The sequence below is a fragment of the Tamandua tetradactyla genome, chromosome 4 (genome assembly GCF_023851605.1).
Source record: "Tamandua tetradactyla isolate mTamTet1 chromosome 4, mTamTet1.pri, whole genome shotgun sequence".
NCBI lineage: Eukaryota > Metazoa > Chordata > Mammalia > Pilosa > Myrmecophagidae > Tamandua > Tamandua tetradactyla.
In genome coordinates this window covers 52,533,325-52,550,859 of record NC_135330.1, presented here as the reverse complement: position 1 = coordinate 52,550,859, position 17,535 = coordinate 52,533,325, and the positions used below count along the sequence as shown (strand labels likewise).

The 17,535-nt window shown below is 33.4% G+C and overlaps 1 protein-coding gene across 5 annotated transcripts in view; it reads left to right on the top strand.

The window, feature by feature from the left end:
- Nucleotides 1-17,535, top strand: part of KCNT2 (potassium sodium-activated channel subfamily T member 2) — a 450,533-nt gene that overhangs the window by 279,461 nt on the left and 153,537 nt on the right. For all 5 annotated transcript variants that reach the window (XM_077157297.1, XM_077157299.1, XM_077157298.1 and 2 more), the window contains one exon: nt 6,743-6,851. In XM_077157297.1, coding sequence (XP_077013412.1) covers nt 6,743-6,851 — 109 coding nt within the window. The remainder of the gene's footprint in view (nt 1-6,742; nt 6,852-17,535) is intronic.

The window sequence follows — 17,535 nt, the reverse complement described above, 5'->3', positions numbered from 1 at the left end:
CAATTGGGCATGCACTCATCTGAATGTTTGACTTTGGCTGGAAGATCTGCTTCCAAAGCTTCTCCATCACGTGTTGGCAAGTTAACACTGGCTATGGCTGGAGTCCTCGGTTTCTTACATTACATGGACCTATCTATAGTGCTGCTGCTTGAATGTCCTAATGACATGCCAGGTCCTTCCTCCAGAAGAAAAAATCCAGTAGAGAACAAAGCTGAAGCCGCAGCATCATTATTATAGCAAAAAATCTCCTTATAGAATTTGCAAATCTCAAATTGTATGATTCTATATATTTAATAAGCATTCTTATATTTAGATCATATGAACTAATGACCTTCAAAGGTTTTCTTAAACCTATTCTCTGCATTTGGCAGCTGAATTCCTTTCAATCCTAGAATTGGCAGAACTCTCCATATACGTGTACACATACACAAACACACTCATTAACTCACATATTATTTATTTTATTGGTTAAAGCAACAGAGTCAGATTGTTAGAGAATAGTATCATTTTAAGAAAGAACCAATTTTCGTATCAATCAATCCACTCATGCTTATAACAGTGTTTAATAAGTAAAGGATATATGAAATTCTAACATATTTTGTTCATGCAGTCATATAACAAATTTATTCCCTATAAAATAAAAACAAATGGTATTCAATTTTAAATCGACCCTGGTTTCTGTTGCTGTTTAAAAGTTCGTTTCCAAAGGATATTTGATTCTGTAAATCAAAGCCCAGGACTAGATTGGTTTAGCACATTTTCCACTGTTTACTGCTTTCCAAAGAGCAGTTACCTAGCAACTGCATGGAAGAAACTTCTAGTACTTTAAATCATACACAGGCACAGGAAACCCTGATGCAGGCTTTGAACAAAGTATATATTCTGCCCTATTAAAAAGCAATTATCAATTTATTTCCATAAAGCAAAAAAGACTTGAAAATTGTTCTGATTCGCATCTATACATTTAGATCTTTAAATGAATTGTTTTAAAAGCTTATAGGTTGAAAATGATTTTAAAAATAATAAAAAGAGCCACAGTTCTCACATAATCCTATTTTAAAAATTATATCCCGCCACCAAGTCCTTTATCATCCATTGAGATAACATTAGTGGTTTCATGCCCTCCTTACAGACTATTTTCTGTGCTTTTCAGAAACACATGCATGTGCACACATGAGCAAACATGCAGAAATCAACATTTTTTCAAAAAATAGAAGCATGTTACAATTTTACAATGCAAATGTTTTATTTAAAAAGTTGTGGGTGGGCCACGGTGGTTCAACAGCCAGAGTTCTCGCCTGCCATGTTGGAGACCCAGATTCGATTCCCAGTGCCTGCCCATGCAAAAAAAAAAGTTGCGCATTTACAGAACAATCGTGCATAAAATATAAGATTCCTATATCCTATATACCATCCTGTTCTTAATACCATGTGGCAATATGAAACAAGCCAGACGTAAAAGCCAGAGACAAATGTGCGATCTCACCAATGTATTATTTTCACGCTGAATTTTTAAAATATATTATTAGCATTGTTTCAAGATAGTTCACTGAAATCTATCCCTTACTTTTTATTAATTTTAAAGAATGCATATTGTGATAATATGCAATATTTATTTAGAATCCTGGTAGGGATTTTATATGCATTGCCTAATTCGCTCCTTAGAAATTCCTAGGAGGTATGTACTATTATAATTCACAGTTTAAAGATAAAGCAGGTTAGTCTCAGATTAAAGAACTTGCCTATAGCCTGGCAAGCACAGTGATGACAGCACTTCACCTCATAAACTTATGCTTTATCAAAAAAAGGCATCAGGGGAGAAAGATCTGAATCAAAACAGACACTTTAAAGGATGAGGAAGAAATGCAAGGCAAAATGAATATAATTTTTATTTATAGGAAGAAAATTAGAAGCCATAAGGAAAAGATGGACAGATTTATTACATAAGGAGGTCTCTTCCTCTGCGTAATCAAAGCTGGGCTTTTGCCACATATGTCGTCTTGCCAGCAAGAAAGAAAGTATTTAGGGAAAATACTTTTGTCTTAAAAAAAAAATCCAAAAATTGCAGGTTTGTTTCCATGGGACAAAAACTTAGCCATTTGGCCATAGCAAACTAAAAGGGAAGCTGGGAAATGTAATTTCTACATGGGCTAGCATACATGCAGTAAAAACCTTGCGGTAGAGTGAGGGGAAATCAGAGCCTATGTTACTAAAAAGGAAGAAGATGCAAATGGATGCTGTAAAACTATAAGTTTAGTATATCATACATTTCAAACCTTTGGTCCCTCTTGTATCTGTGCCCAACATTTTGCCAATATAGAAGACACTCATCTTGTGTCTGAAAAATATTCCAAATTTCTATCAATTGCTGTGTCCAGTTCATAGCCCAAGCATAATGAGATTTATATGTGCTTCTAATAGTCTGACAAATACCCACTAATAAATTAGTTAGCTGTCCCCTTCCACTCCATATCCATATTCAGTATACAATTATGGAGCAAGACAACTGTAATAAAATATTGGGTTTTGCAAAAATGAGGGATGGTCAAGACACAGCAATCCCTGGTCCATATCAATAATGAAATCCTGTGGGACATGGAGACCTCCAAAGCAGTACGGTAAATTTCTTGGTTAAATCTACATTCTGCTTCCTGAGAGTAACTCTTTTCTCTGTTTGCATCGTGATCTCTGGCTTTGCTCACTGGGGCATTCCTTCTTATTTACTATTCTCTGTGGCCAGCTCTGAAGTTCAATAGACGGTGTGTCCTTTGGAGCTGCATGGCCTTTGGAGCCCACATCAGCTGATGCAGTTTTGGGAATCCAGGGACTATTTTAGAATTATAATATTCACAGATGCTGGAGGCTACATTTGTGGTCATCCTCAAAATCTTGAAGACTCTGGTCTATTCTCTTCCAATTTCTTCCATGTATCAATAATTGCACCCTATGTTCTTTACTAAGAACTTTCTTAAACGTACCTCATTTACTGGCCTCTTTGGCTCTGCCTACCTATAGATTCTAATGGCAGCCACTTCATATCATCTGAAATAATTGGATTCATTGGTGTGGCTGAAAAGTCTTAATGGTAAGCCTTTGATAAAAACTCTGAATGTGAATGGCATTGCCTGTTATTTAGATACAGTTCACTTTCTTGCTTCTGCAATTATTCACATTGCTAAACTCTTAATTTGACTTTCTAGCTGCAAACAAATATCCTAAGAGAACTCGATTCTCTTCTCTCTCTGCTTGCAAAGTGATCAGTTCTTACCTCCCATCATCTCTTTATAAATGCCTGAGTAAAATCAGCAAGATGCTGTCAATCATTATTAGTATTCTTGCCCTTTCCAGCCCTTTTTCTAGAGTTATACCCTCCAAGGATATGTGGTTTCTGCATACAAAGGGTGCAATAGATAACAGGGAAAATAGTAGTCTCTCTCATAAATAATTTTCTATATTGTAGGTTTCTATAATATTCAAATTTAATATAACTTGGTGATGCTTTTAAAATAGAAAGTGATTTGATAAAAATTACCTGTTTGTGATTTGAAGTGTCTCAAAGGACATTTAAATAGCCAATAAACCTGAAAAACTCTCAATCTCCTAGCTCACCACCACTCTTTCAACACTTCTTGATTATGATATGTGACGATTTGATATCTGTGAAAATGATTCATTCAAAAACATTGATATGTGTTTCTTTGATCTCCCCTCTTTCAATGTTCATGTCCTCCATTCCATCTCAACTACCCACTCCTGTGGTCATTCCCTAGAACTTGTCATTACCAGTAATATGACCCCTCTGTAATCTCCATTCCTCAAATACAATTCTCTGACATCCACCTCCTTTCTTTTCATGTCACCCCTTCTAATACAGAATCCCAAATATCTTTTGACCACGATGGGACCTGCAGCTAATCACATGACATTTTCACTGGCGTTTACACCTACAGGTCCTGTCTTTCCTTCTTACCTTCTTTGAATTCCAAAGTACACCACTATAATCCTGACCTTTAATTCATCCTCCTTTCCTTGCTTTTCTCAAAAGTCAATCATCATTAAAAAATTTAAAACGTCAATCCTTATTAAATATCATTCTCTGCCTTCTTTGTGTTTATATCTATGCATCTGAATGTGGTTCGAGGATATATAACAAACGAATACACAAAAGAAAACCTGCTGGCTAGTTCCACTTTAACTTCATGATTGCTAATTTCCAGAGTCCATAAACTGCCAAGCAATCTTTCTGCAATTCCCTCATCGGTTTCCTCTGCTACTCTTAATAAGTATGCGTATTCTCAATCTCATCTCCAGCCTCCTCCCTAAAAAATAGATAATATAACCACCTATACACATAACTTTAAAGTAACTAAAATGATATCCTAGTTGTAATATGAAGGAGAAACATAAAGGAAAAAATTAAAAATGAAGAAGCATGTATTTTAATATGCGAATGGTCAGGTATGAATACACAAGAAGACACAGTGGAAAAAGACATGTTTGTATTGGTGTGTATGTGCCAGCTCCAAATGCTGACTGGTACTACTAATTTATAGTATTCAAACGTCTTGAACTTGTGTGAATGACTCACATACAATGTTAAGCAGACTCAAGTACACTTTCTCTTAATTCCAGGGTAGTTGAGTTCCTAGATAATTTAGTACATATTGAAACAGAGCAACCCATACTTTTGTGTTTGTGTAAAATTGCCTCCATTAATGGCAGTGTATGTACTTTTAGCTCAATGTGCTGATAGGCTCTAAAATTTTTACTTAACTATAGGAAAAGCCATCTGCAAACATAAAACTGACCACCTGACTGTATTTTCTTCCTCTTCTCTCCAGTGGTCACTGATTAGTATAGTTTTTGACAAATTATTAAATTCAAAACCGTCTTCCTTCAGCCATCTCCTTGCAAACCCAGAGGCATACATTCACTGAGTAATAGGGAAGGAAGGGGACCCCAGTTGTATTTTTTTTTCCTTTTTAACCACTAAAGGAAAATAAAACATGAACAAAGTACCACACATATGCTGCATTTTCTCATGCTTCCCCTTTTGGAAGGGTGGGTTTAATCATTGTATGTGGCATTACATATGTGGCAATCAGACATTCCAAATTTTCTGGTACAATTCAGATTTTAAAACATTCTGTAACATTTCATCAGAACATGCACATTTTTCTCAACATATATTATCATTTTTATTTTGAAATTTATGGATCCCCCAAAGTTTTATTATGTGATTTTAAAGTAATGACATAATGCATTTAGCAATTTCTCTATCTTTTATTTTTATAGGGCAAACAAACTCAAAAATTATATTGAGAAATATTCAAAAGATAGTATAGAGACATACTTCTTCTGCAAATATTCTGTAAATTTCTCCAGGTTCAAAATTGGATTTAGAATCTGCCTGCCTCTCCTGCAAAATATTGAGTATAGTAATGGTTATAAATTTTTTACTTTTAATGTCATTATAATATTTTGACAAACAAAAAGAAAGACCTTATTAGCAGATCCTTGATATTTTTGAGAGTATATCCTGAGATGTAACTGTAGCTTATAATTTCTCATATAAAATGTGAAAGAGAAAAGCAAATAGATTAAGAAATGAAAACAGAAAAAAAAAATAGGCTCTTTTGTATCCTCTATGATATTATGCATATAGGACTAGAGTTAATATTTGCCTCTCTGGAAGATTTGCTGAACTATTTCCCAAGCAAACTTTTCTTGTGTCTTCATACATTTTATATGATGAATGTGTTCATTTTTCAGATCTGGCTTGCTAACAAATTCAATCTTTTGCTCCTTAATTTAGCTAAAACAGCTATTCTCTGCTACGAATATTTATAATATCATAATTTTAAACTTTGTTTTTATTTTCAGTACCAGCTATAACTTTACTTGTGAAGGGAGTTTTTTTTTCCCTCCAAAATAAACAATGTTTTAATCCTTTGTGGAAATATGAATTTTGTGGAAAATAGTGTCCTCATTCCTGCATGACAATAAACACGAGCTGAGCAGCAGCATCCCCCTTTTGATGGGACCTGCACCTTACCATCTTCTCTAGCACTTTCTATTGTTTATATGTTATTGAATTTCAATTGCCATTTATTGCCTTATCTGGCTAGACCCTGTAATCTTTTGAGTTTATTTACCAGTTAGGATTTGAGGTTAAAGAATAATTCTAATTTACTTTAACAGTAATTGTTATTGATCGATATTAAATTTGTTTTCATTATTAGAATAATTTACTTTTATGTTAGCTGAACATTATCTAGCATATTTTTTAAAATCACTTTCTAAGACTCCTTACTGTACAGCTATATATTTCATAGATCAGTACCATTTTTTAAAGTTCTATTGCATTTCATCAAAATAATCAGAACAAAAGGAGACTTTGTAAAGCATCTCTACATTTTCCAGCCTGCACCTTAATCCTACCCACAACTCACCCCTTGTACAAATGAAGTATATGGACAATTAAGTGATTTGTCCAAAGTTCCCGATTTTGTAAAAAAAGATATGTGCCTCGAACCCACCGACCACCCCATCACTTAAGCCATAGTCCAGTACCCTGTCTTACAAAGCACTGTTCTTGGTTGCACATGTAGAAACAACTCTAAAGCAAATGTATTTATACTGAAACATTTGTAAATTTATTCACCATGTTTTATTTTTAGTATGGTTTAAAAATAATCTCCCAAGGTGAATTGTTCTAATTTACCTATTTTATTTCAAACAGATCATGTTGTTTGTGAAGAAGAGTTTAAATACGCCATGTTAGCTTTAAACTGTATATGCCCAGCAACATCTACACTTATTACACTACTGGTTCATACCTCTAGAGGGCAGTAAGTATATTTTTTCTTTAAGACAATATATTTTAAATTATAAAAAAATAATTTGAGTGCAGTAATGTGACTTAGAAATATAGTAAACTAGATATGTACCTGTGTTTGTATTTGTGTGCTATCTTCATCTGATAAGACAGATATAGACATGTCAAGGCATCTAAGAACTATAGAAAAATTGACATTTTCTTAGTAATTATTTGCTTTTCTCAGTAATCTTGAGACTATGTTTCATTTAAATTCTAAGTGTCTACATCATTTGCCAGGATTAGGGTTAAGGTATGGCTTCTATTTTTGAAACTAATACTTGTGCAACAAAGAAGCTTTATAAAATATAGATTTTGTTTTTCACTACTATAAGTCCATAGAGCCATTTTTTTTTTTCTATTCTGGAGGTAAGTTATCTAAAAGCTGAATGTATATAATTAACCTCTGTGTTACAATTTTATAATTAATGTAGAATGAGTACAAGGCAGTTGTGTAAAATTAATGTAGTGTAAAAGAATAATGAGAAGCCATTTCTTCATATAAATTTCAAGCCAGATGGGAATATCATCAGAAATTTTTTATTCCTATTTGTTTAGTTAGAGAGACTATCATAAAATACAGAGGATGTTTTTGACTTGGATGATCAAGGAAAATACAAACAGCAGATATAGTCACAACTGTTAAAAAATCAAATGTTTCAATACATTTCAAACTTTTTCATATCCCTAACAATGTTTTAGACAAAATGCTGACTTTGTAAGTAAATTTTATTTTAATGTTTGTGGTTTTGAATATATAAATTTCGTAAATTGATTGTTAATTATTGAAGTGAATTACTGAGTCAAATAAATTCAGGAAAGAGAAACTTCTTTCTTGGATTTAATATTATTTAGAGAAAGTTGCTAATTGAAATGGTAGATTCCCATTGTATTTTAAAGTAGATTTCACTATCTCATCTCTAATTAAGTGTCTGCTCTATTGGGATAAGAGTTCCCAGGAATAATTTTCTCAAAGTTCTTAATTGAAATATTTGTATTATATATATTTACAAGCCTTCAGTCTCTACAATGGAAAAAGTGTAAGAGGATATAAAAATAAATCATTCCTTCTTTGAAGAAAGTACTCACCGATTCTGATAAAATTAAATTGAATGGTAGAAGTTATTTTGAAACCAATTAATCATTAGGACTTTTCACATCTGTTCATTATTTGCCATAGAATCATACATTTTTTTCTTTTTTTTTATAGTCATACATTTTACAACTTCCTTATTGTACAAACAATAAAATGAGACCCGTCAACACTATATAACATAACTTCTTAACCATAGACTTAAGCTAAAATTACATTACCCTATTCTTAGTAAATACTATTTTTTGACTTACAACATCACATGGTAAACAAATTGTACTTGACATTAAGGTAAGAAAACCATTCAGTGGCCTTTAAAAGAGGTCTTTTCCAAAAAAACTCCAATGAATGCCTTAAATAATAAGAAAGTATGCTGTTGAAGACATTGTGTTTTGCATAACTAAGGGTTCCTGTAAACAGTTGACCTATAAAATCATTTCACAACTAAATGCCACAGTAAATTCTATAGTTCTCCAAAACAAAGTTTTTGAAACAACTTTATGGAGATTTAATTAATATACTATACAATTCATGCCCTTAAAGTCTACAGTGTAATATATTTAGTATATTCAAAAACTTGAACAACCATCACCACTATCTAATTCCAGAACATTTTCATCCTTCCGTAAAGTAACCCCATACCCTTTAGCAGTTACCCACCATTTCCCCCCAGTCCCATTGGCTCTAAGCAAACTCTGATCTACTTTCTGTCTTTATAGATTTGTCTATTCTTGACATTTCATATAAACGCAGTCATATAATATGTGACTTTCTTTTGATGGGCGTCTTTCACTTGACAAGGTTCGTCCGTATTGTAATATGCATCAGTGCTTCGTTCCTTATTGTGGCTAAATAATATTCCATAGTGTGGACAGATCACATTTTATTTGTCCATTCATTAGTTTATGGACATTTGGGTTTCCTAGCATTGTAAATGCTGATGTGAACACACATGTACTGGTTTCTGTATGGGCATATGTGCTTATTTCTCTTTGGTATATTCCTAAGGATGAAATTTTGGGTCATATCGTGATTCCATGTTTAGGCCTTTGAGAAACTACCAGACATTTCCACAGCAGCTGAAGCACTTTACATTCCCACCAGCAGTGTATGAGGGTCCCAAATCCTCTACTTCCTTGCCAACAGTTGTTATTATCTGTCTTTTTAATTATAGCCATCCTTTTGTGTGAAGTGATGTCTCATAGTTTTGATGTGTATGTCTCTGAGGTCTAATAAGGACGTATTTTTATGTGTTTATTCATTATTTGTAAATCTCCTTTGGAGAAATGCTTACTCAGATCCTTTGTCCATTTTTAAATTGGATTGCTTTAATCATGAAATGAAGAGGGTTTTTTTTTTATGTATTCTAGCCACAAGTCCCTTATTACATATATGATTTGCAAATATTTTCCCTCGTCCTTGTGGGAGTGACTTTTTACTTTCATGATGGTGTCCATTGAAGCACAAAAGCTTTTCATTTTGATGACTTCCTAGCATAGCTTTTAAAAGTATTAAATTTGCCATTCAAACAGCTTAACTTCAATTATATTGGTCAACTTTTGCAATAATAGAAGAAACACTAATTTCTGTATCTGCATTCTATTTTTTTCTTCTTCGGTTTTAACCTTATGTCATAATTTATATTTTCCTTGATATTTATGCTTTTATTTGTATTTTTATTTAACATGTTCTTCACGTTCATGAAGTAATTTGAGTAATATTTATCATTTACTCAATTTGAGTAATATTTATCACTTAGCTTCCAGCGCCTCACAAAATATATTAGAAGCAAAATTAAGTACATAATGAAACAGGAAAATTACTTAGATTGTGTTTTACCAATAACTAGTTTTGAAGATGGATATTAATAATGTTCTAAATTCAAATTTCTCATGTGTAACTATCACTGTAACTTTTCATGTGCAACTATCACTGTTATATGAAGTTATGATAACTTCAATTTTTTATTTACTTTTTAATTTCTTCTTTTGAGGGTAATGAAGGTCAAAATATTATAAGTACTAAGTGATCTAAATATTCAAGAGTTTGGCACTTTAATCCCATCTTTGCTCACAAATTTGAATATGAAAAATCATTCAAACATATTCTGACTTAATTTAACATATTTAGTATATTGTAATTAGAATACTGTTTGACTAAAGCAATATGAACTTTTCCTCTGCTTTATTCCATTAATTGAAGATATAATCAAGTTTCTCCTGTATTGTTTGTAATCTTGCTCTTGAGTACTAAAAGAAAATGCAGCCCAAATGTACTGATTTAAAAAAAAAGAGAACAAATTTAAGAGCTGAATTAAGTAGCATAATGAGAAAAATGTTGTATAGTCTAGGAAATGCCTTATGCAGGCATTATCATATTACTAATTGAAAACAAAGCTTGTACTGTAATACTCAGATTTCCCCATTTTAAAATGAAAGAATAAGATTTTTGAAAATTCACCCTATAATAAATGATAAATATGATTTTTTAAATAATTGATATTCACAAGGTATAGTTATACTCTATTCGGTGATACAACACAAAAAAAGATAAGCTAAAACAGGATACATCAAGCACAGAAATAAATATAATTTAAAACCTAAAAAAATGGTCTAATTTTAAAATATAATTTTAAATTATATTAAAATATAAAATTAAAATTAAATATAATTTTAAAATAAAGTGCTATAAAATTGTAGGTATTGAAAGAAAATAATAAGTGTGATATCTGAAACAAATGAGATAGAAAAAAGTAGTGGCATTGTTGATCAAACTCTCAGTGCTTTAGTTATATACCTGGCTTAGATTACAGAGATAATGGAAATACCTATTCAGTCACTGCAATCCTGTTCTCAGTTGTCCTCAGCTTCTAACCAATGGAAATGGCCATACAGATGGAAGACGTGTTAGGGTTGAATGTCCTACCTCTGAATATTATATAAGAGGGATAATAATTTCTTTTTTAAATTTCCATTTTTTTTGTTTGGGATTCCACAGTAGCTGAGCCAGTATCCTGACTCCTATGGCTCCAGGGCTAACATTCTTATTATCTTTCATTGTATTTTCATATATAATGTATATTCATTCCGGTTCTATTGGATCTGTAAAGTCATTAACTTCTAGATGACTTCAAATAACCAGTATTCTTTTATTCATCGAGAAATTATCCTGTATCTAAAGCTTAGTGAAAATGTTTTTCCCCCTCATTTCTCAACTCTGCTCATTTTATTTATATTTAAGTTTCCAGTGCTGCCAGTGTTGGATATTTTATTGTTCATATAATTAGTATTTTGACTATTATGATAGACTTGCTAAAAAAGGGAATATGACCCTGTGCTGTAGATAAAAACTATTATATACTTTTGAACGAAAATGTTTTTTTTTTTCATCTAAATGAACCATGGACTGGAATGATTTCAAAAAGAGATGCCAATTTATCAAACCAGTCAATCAACATTCAACTAATCCATCTTGATGGCATTTTGTCCTTAACAAAATTTATTCTTATTCTCATTTTCTTTTCAATTTGTTTTCATGAAAATATTCCTTTCATTCATCTGTTTTAATTTTCTAGGCTGCTCAAAGCAGATACCATGAAATGGATTGAATTGCTAGTGGAAGTTTGTTAGTTTACTGTTTTGAAGCTGAGAAAAAATGTCCAAATCAAGGTATCATCAAGTTGATGCTTTCTTCCCTAAGGCTGGCTACCGACAATACATGACTCCTCTGTCACATGGCAAGGCACACGGCAGCACCTGCTGGTCTCTCCCTTCTCTTCCGGGTTTTATTGCTTTCAGCTTCTGGCTTTTGTGACTTTCTCTCTCTCTCTTTGTCTGATTTTATTCTCCTATAAAGTACTTCAGTAAAAGGATTAAGATGTACCCTGGGCCATACTTGAACTGAAGTAACCTCATCTAAAGGTCCTACGTACAATAGATTTACACCCACAGTAATGGATTAACTGTAAGAATATGAGTTCAAACACTTTCACATCACCACACAACCCAAGAAGTAATATTTTTTTTTGTCTCAGAGATAATCAATGGGAAATAAAGAGAGAGACTGGATAAGAAAAATATTGCAAAGACAGAATTTATATAAACAGGCCACTGATCGTATATGAGTATAGACAAGAGAAAAAAAGAAAATCACTTTACAATTTGAGTCTAGACATTAGGGAATTATAAAATGGGTAGTTTGGCAGAAGGTAAATAAAATTGATATTGTTTATTTACTTTATTATACAAACATGACTGAGGGTAAGAATTGCTGTTGTTGATTGCAGGAGAGGGATCAGTGCTCTTCTGCTCTAGAGAGGTGAAAGTAAAAGTTTTGGGAATTTGACCTTCACATTAGGAAAAAGGGCAATTTAGCATGTATCCTTGGGATGTACTTACTTATGGGGAGCAGGTAGGAGAAAAAGAAAGCAAACATAGTACCCCTTAATGGGGGAAAAAAGGGTAAGGATTTCCAAGACCTGCATAGTTAATAATATGAGTGATTACAGATGGACAGGGATTGTAGAAACAGAATTAGTAGGTCAGTGGTCTCTGGGGAGTTCTGAGAAGACAAATCTAGACAATGGAGACCTTCTCATCTTGAGAAAAGATTAACATGTTAAGAAACCATAAGAAAGTGAAGCCTGGTTGGAGAGTACCTTTTTATCAACTTTGAACATGAAGGTAAGAAAAAATAAAATAATGAAACCTCGATTGCATAGGAATGTGGAAGAAAGCTTTTTCTCTACCTATTTATATGTATCTATGCATGAAAGCATGAATATTTGACTGTACTTATGTATATATTTTTGTTTGCTTTTAAAGATTAATTAGCAGGGTAAATACCAGTAGAAAAAAAACGGTTGAAAATGAAAGAGGTAGGGAATGCAATCCAGTGACTGCTTAGAACATCTGTGCCCACCTAAGGAGGAAAGTAATTCACTCCTTTAAAGGCAATGGGAGAGCAAAAAGCTAATTTACAGCAATTTTATTCATTCACAATAAGGAATATTTTATTTTTAAGAAATGTTTTCTGCCCCACATAACAGAAAATGTGATGAAAAGGAAGGTGGCATTGATTGTACCCTGAGAATAGGTCTCCAGGGCAGTTTCTCCAGACTCAGCAACACCATCAGAGAGACTGGTTCTTTCCATTTTTCTATACTAACATCCTCAGCCAATAGAATTTAATTCTCAAAATTCTCTCTTTGTGTTTGCTCTGCTTCAGACTGTTCTTCCTGGCAGGGAGGAAGGGGAATGACAAATGGGAAAACTATTTCCAGCTTAGACTATTTAAAGTTTTCCAAGAAACCTCACCGATTACCTTGTTTTCATTAGTGAAGTTGTAGGTTTACAGAACAATCATGCATTAAATACAAGGTTCCCAAAAGCCACACGATTATTAACACCTTGCACTGTTGTAGTACCTGTGTTAAAATTGATGATTTAAATTTGTTACATTTTTATAATTATACTATTAACCATAGTCCATGGTTTAATTTATGGTTCACTTTTGTGTAATGCAGTTCCATGGATTTTTTCTTAATTTTCTATTACCATATATATAGCCTAACATTTTCTTTTTAACCACATTAAAAAACATGTAAATAGGGGAATTCCTAGAGCTACACGTGCATGCCAAAGACAAGGTGAATGCATAGAAAAACTCATGCTTTCTCCTGGAGCTATTCTCTAAATTCGTTGTACAGGTAAGCCCTGCAGAGAGCACTTGCACAGGTCAATCTGCAAAGACTGGGGTGTTTTCTTTTTCTGCTTCTTTTTATTTAGTCAGCTCCTAGTATACAAGGAAAGCTCTGTTATAGTACTAGCTGGATATAAACTTAAGAAATAGACACTTCAGAATCTAAATTCCAACAGGAATTAAAATATCAAAATTTCCATGTTTTAACAAAAGGTTAACAAAAACTGAAAGTGATGGTCAGGAAAAGTAGAAGATTAATGCATTAGGAACCGTCAGTGAGGACCACACCTGGGATGTACTGGAGACTTTTAAAAAAATGTTCTTCAATATGATCAAAGAGCTAGAGGAAAACATGGTCAAAGAATTAAAGGAAATCAGGGAAATGATAGATGAACATAAAGAGACTATCAATAGAGAAATGCAGATTATGAAAAGGAACCATATAGAGCTGAAGGCTACAGTAACAGAAATTTAAAATTCATTACAGGGCTTCAGTAACAGTAGATCTTTCGAAAGAAAGACTCAAAGAACGTGAAGATAAGACAAGTAAAATCTTTCCCTCTAAGGAGCAGAAAGAAGGAAAAAATGAAGTGAAGAGGGCTTAAGGAATATGTTGGATATTATCAAACACACCAGTATCATCATGGGAGTCCCAGAAGGAAAAGAGAGAAAGGGCAAAAACAACATTCAAAGAAATAGTGGTTGAAAACTTTTTCACATTTAATGAAAGATATGAATTTAAAATCCAAAATGCTCAATGAACTCCAAGCAGGATAAACTTTAATAGACCCACAGATTATAATATAATATGTATTATAATCAAACTGTCATATTGTATAATCATATTATAATAAAACTGTCAAATTCAAAGAGAGAATTCTGAAAGTTGCAAGAAAGAAACAATGTGTTACATACAAGGGAGCCTCAAGAAGATTGAATGCTGATCTCTCGTTGGAAACCATGGAGGCAAGGGGGCAGTGGGTTGACATACTTAAATATACTTAAAAAAATACCAAGCAAAAATTCTAAATCCAGTAGAACCTTCTTTTAAAAATGAGAGAGAGATTGGGACATTCCCAGTAAACAAAAGCTGAGGAAGTTCATTACCATTAGACTGGCCCTGGAGGTTCTGGAGGTTGATAAGAAAAGACCATAGATTGAAGTTGCATGAAAAAAATAAAATCTCCACTGAGGGTAATGATGTGGATAAATATAAATGCAGATACTATTGTGTTTGGGGGTTGTAACTCCATTTTCACTTCCTATAGGATCTAAATAACAAATGCTGAAAGTGTAAGGATAAAACATCAGTTTTGGATCCATAATGTATAACCATATAATTTGTGACAAAAACTACATAAAGACTGTGGAGGAGGAGAAGGATATATGAATGTATTTTGTGTATATACTATTGAAGTTAAATTGGTATCAAAACAAAGAAGTTTATTATAGATTTAGGATGTTAACTTTAAACCTCATGGTAACTACAAAGAAAAATAATACAGAATATGCAAGCTCGTAGAGACAGAAAATAGAGTACAGGTTGCCAGAAGCAGGGTGCATGAGGAATGGAGAGTTAACGCATAATAGGCTTCTGTTTGGAGAGATGGAAACATTTTGATAATGGAAGGGGGTGAGGCTATTGAAATATTGTGAATGTGATTAATCCCATTGAATGGTATGCTTGAGAGTGGATAAGATGGGAAAGTTTCTTGCTTATATGTTCCCACAAAAGAAGGAAGGGAAGGACAGAGGGAAAAAGGAAGAAAAAGGAGGGAAGGAAAAAGAGAGGGAATGAGGAAAAGGAAAAGAAAGGGCAGGGGGGAAGGAAGAAGGAGCAGGAGAGGAGGAAAAGGGACAAGAAAGGAAGGAAAGAAGGAGAAAAGGAAGGAAGGGAAAAGAAAGAAAGAGAAAAAGGAAAGAAAGGAGAGCAATTAAAGAGACAATGACAGTAAAATTCAACACATGATCCTGAATGCAATCTAGCAAGAGGGGTAAAAAGTCTCAAAGAGATATCATTGGGACTGTGAAAAAAATTGGCGTTCTTGTACAGACTGAAAATTTTACACAAATACCAATTTGTTTTAACTTCAAAATGACACTTAATGTGAATAAATAAGGCAATACATATGGAAAAATTAAATTTTCAAAGAGTATCATGTATACAGCCTAAAGTCATGTATTCAGAAAGTAGATTGATAAATTGGACAGTGTATTGGTTTGCTAAAGCTCAGAATGCAATATTACAGAATTAGAATGGCTTTTACAAAGGGAATTTATTAAGTTGAACATTTACAGTTTTAAGGCTATAAAAATGTCCAAACTAAGGCATCCAGGGAAAGATACAATACTACCTAACTGTAATACAATAATGTCAGTGCACTGAAAGAAGCTGTATGTGAGAATGAGAGAGGAAGGAGGGCTGGGAAATGAAATCAGAAGGAAAGATAGACAATAAAAACTGAGATGGTATAATCTAGAAGTGCCTGGTGTGTATAATGATAGTGACCAAAGGGAAAAAAAAAAGGATACCTTGACTCAAGAAAGGGCCAATGACACTCAGAGTTTCTCTGTCAACTAGGAAGGCACATGCTGACATATGCTATCTTTCTCTCAGCTTCTCATTTCAAAATGGTTCCCTGGAATCCATCCATTCAAAATGGTTCCCAATCTCCACAGCTTGAATGTGTGGAGATACATCTTCGTGGAAAGCAGCTGATGAAAAGCTCTCACCCACATTTAGATGGGTGACACTTCCATGGAAACAATTTAATCAAAAAGATCCTACCCAACAATATTGAAACTAAATTTAAAAACATGACTTTTCTGGGATACGCAACAGTTTCAAACCAGCACAGGCAGACTGACAGATCAATAGACGGATAGATAGCTGAATGGATGACTAGATGGAATAATAGGGTAAATACAGCGAATTGTAGAAGTTAGTGGATCTGAGTATCGTGTAGGGGTGGGGATAAGGTCATTTTATATGGGGTTTGTGTTGTTTTTCTAACAGTCTATAAGATTATTTACAAATTGAAAACAGTTTGAAAATCTGACTCTTTGAGAACCACATGTCTTAATCAGAATGAAATTCCCTCCGTTTGATAGTGTTCATACTGTAAATTGAACTCGTAAATTCATGGAGGGAATATGGCTGAGTGGAAAGAGTATCAGTTTTAGTTGACTGAAATTGTTGGCAAGACTAACTCTTAAACAACTAACATTGGGCCAATTACATAGCTCATTTAATTTTCATTTTATCTGGAAAATTTGAGGTAATACATTTCTTATTTCATTAATTTCCTTACTCATTCATTTCACAAATATTTGATTGGCTGTTTTGTCAGGGCCATTCTAGATGCTGTGGATACAGTAAGAAAACAACAGAAAAAATTCCCTATTCTTAGCTTCCATTGGAATTGGGGAGTCAGATAATAAAAATAAGTAAGATACGTGAAATGTCAAAAGGCATTTATGCTATGGAAAAAAAATAAGGGAAGGAGAATGGGAGTGCAGGCATGTAGCAGCCATCCAGTTTATGTGGAAAATTCAGGTAAGTTCTCATTAAGAAGTTTATATTTGAGCAATGACCTGAGTGAGGTAAGATATTGAGCCCCACTGTACTCTCAGAGATGAGTTTTCCATATAGAGCTTCAGAAAGTAAGACCCTAAGATGCAAGAACAGCTGATAATTTGAGAAAGAGCAAGAAGGCCAATGTATGTCGAGCAGAGTGAGGGAGGGGAAAGGTCGGAAATGTGAGATCTGAGAGCAACAGAGACCAGAACACATATGGTAGTTGAGACCATTATAAAGATGCTGTCTATCATTCTGGAGGAAAAATCACTGGAAGGTTCAGAATAG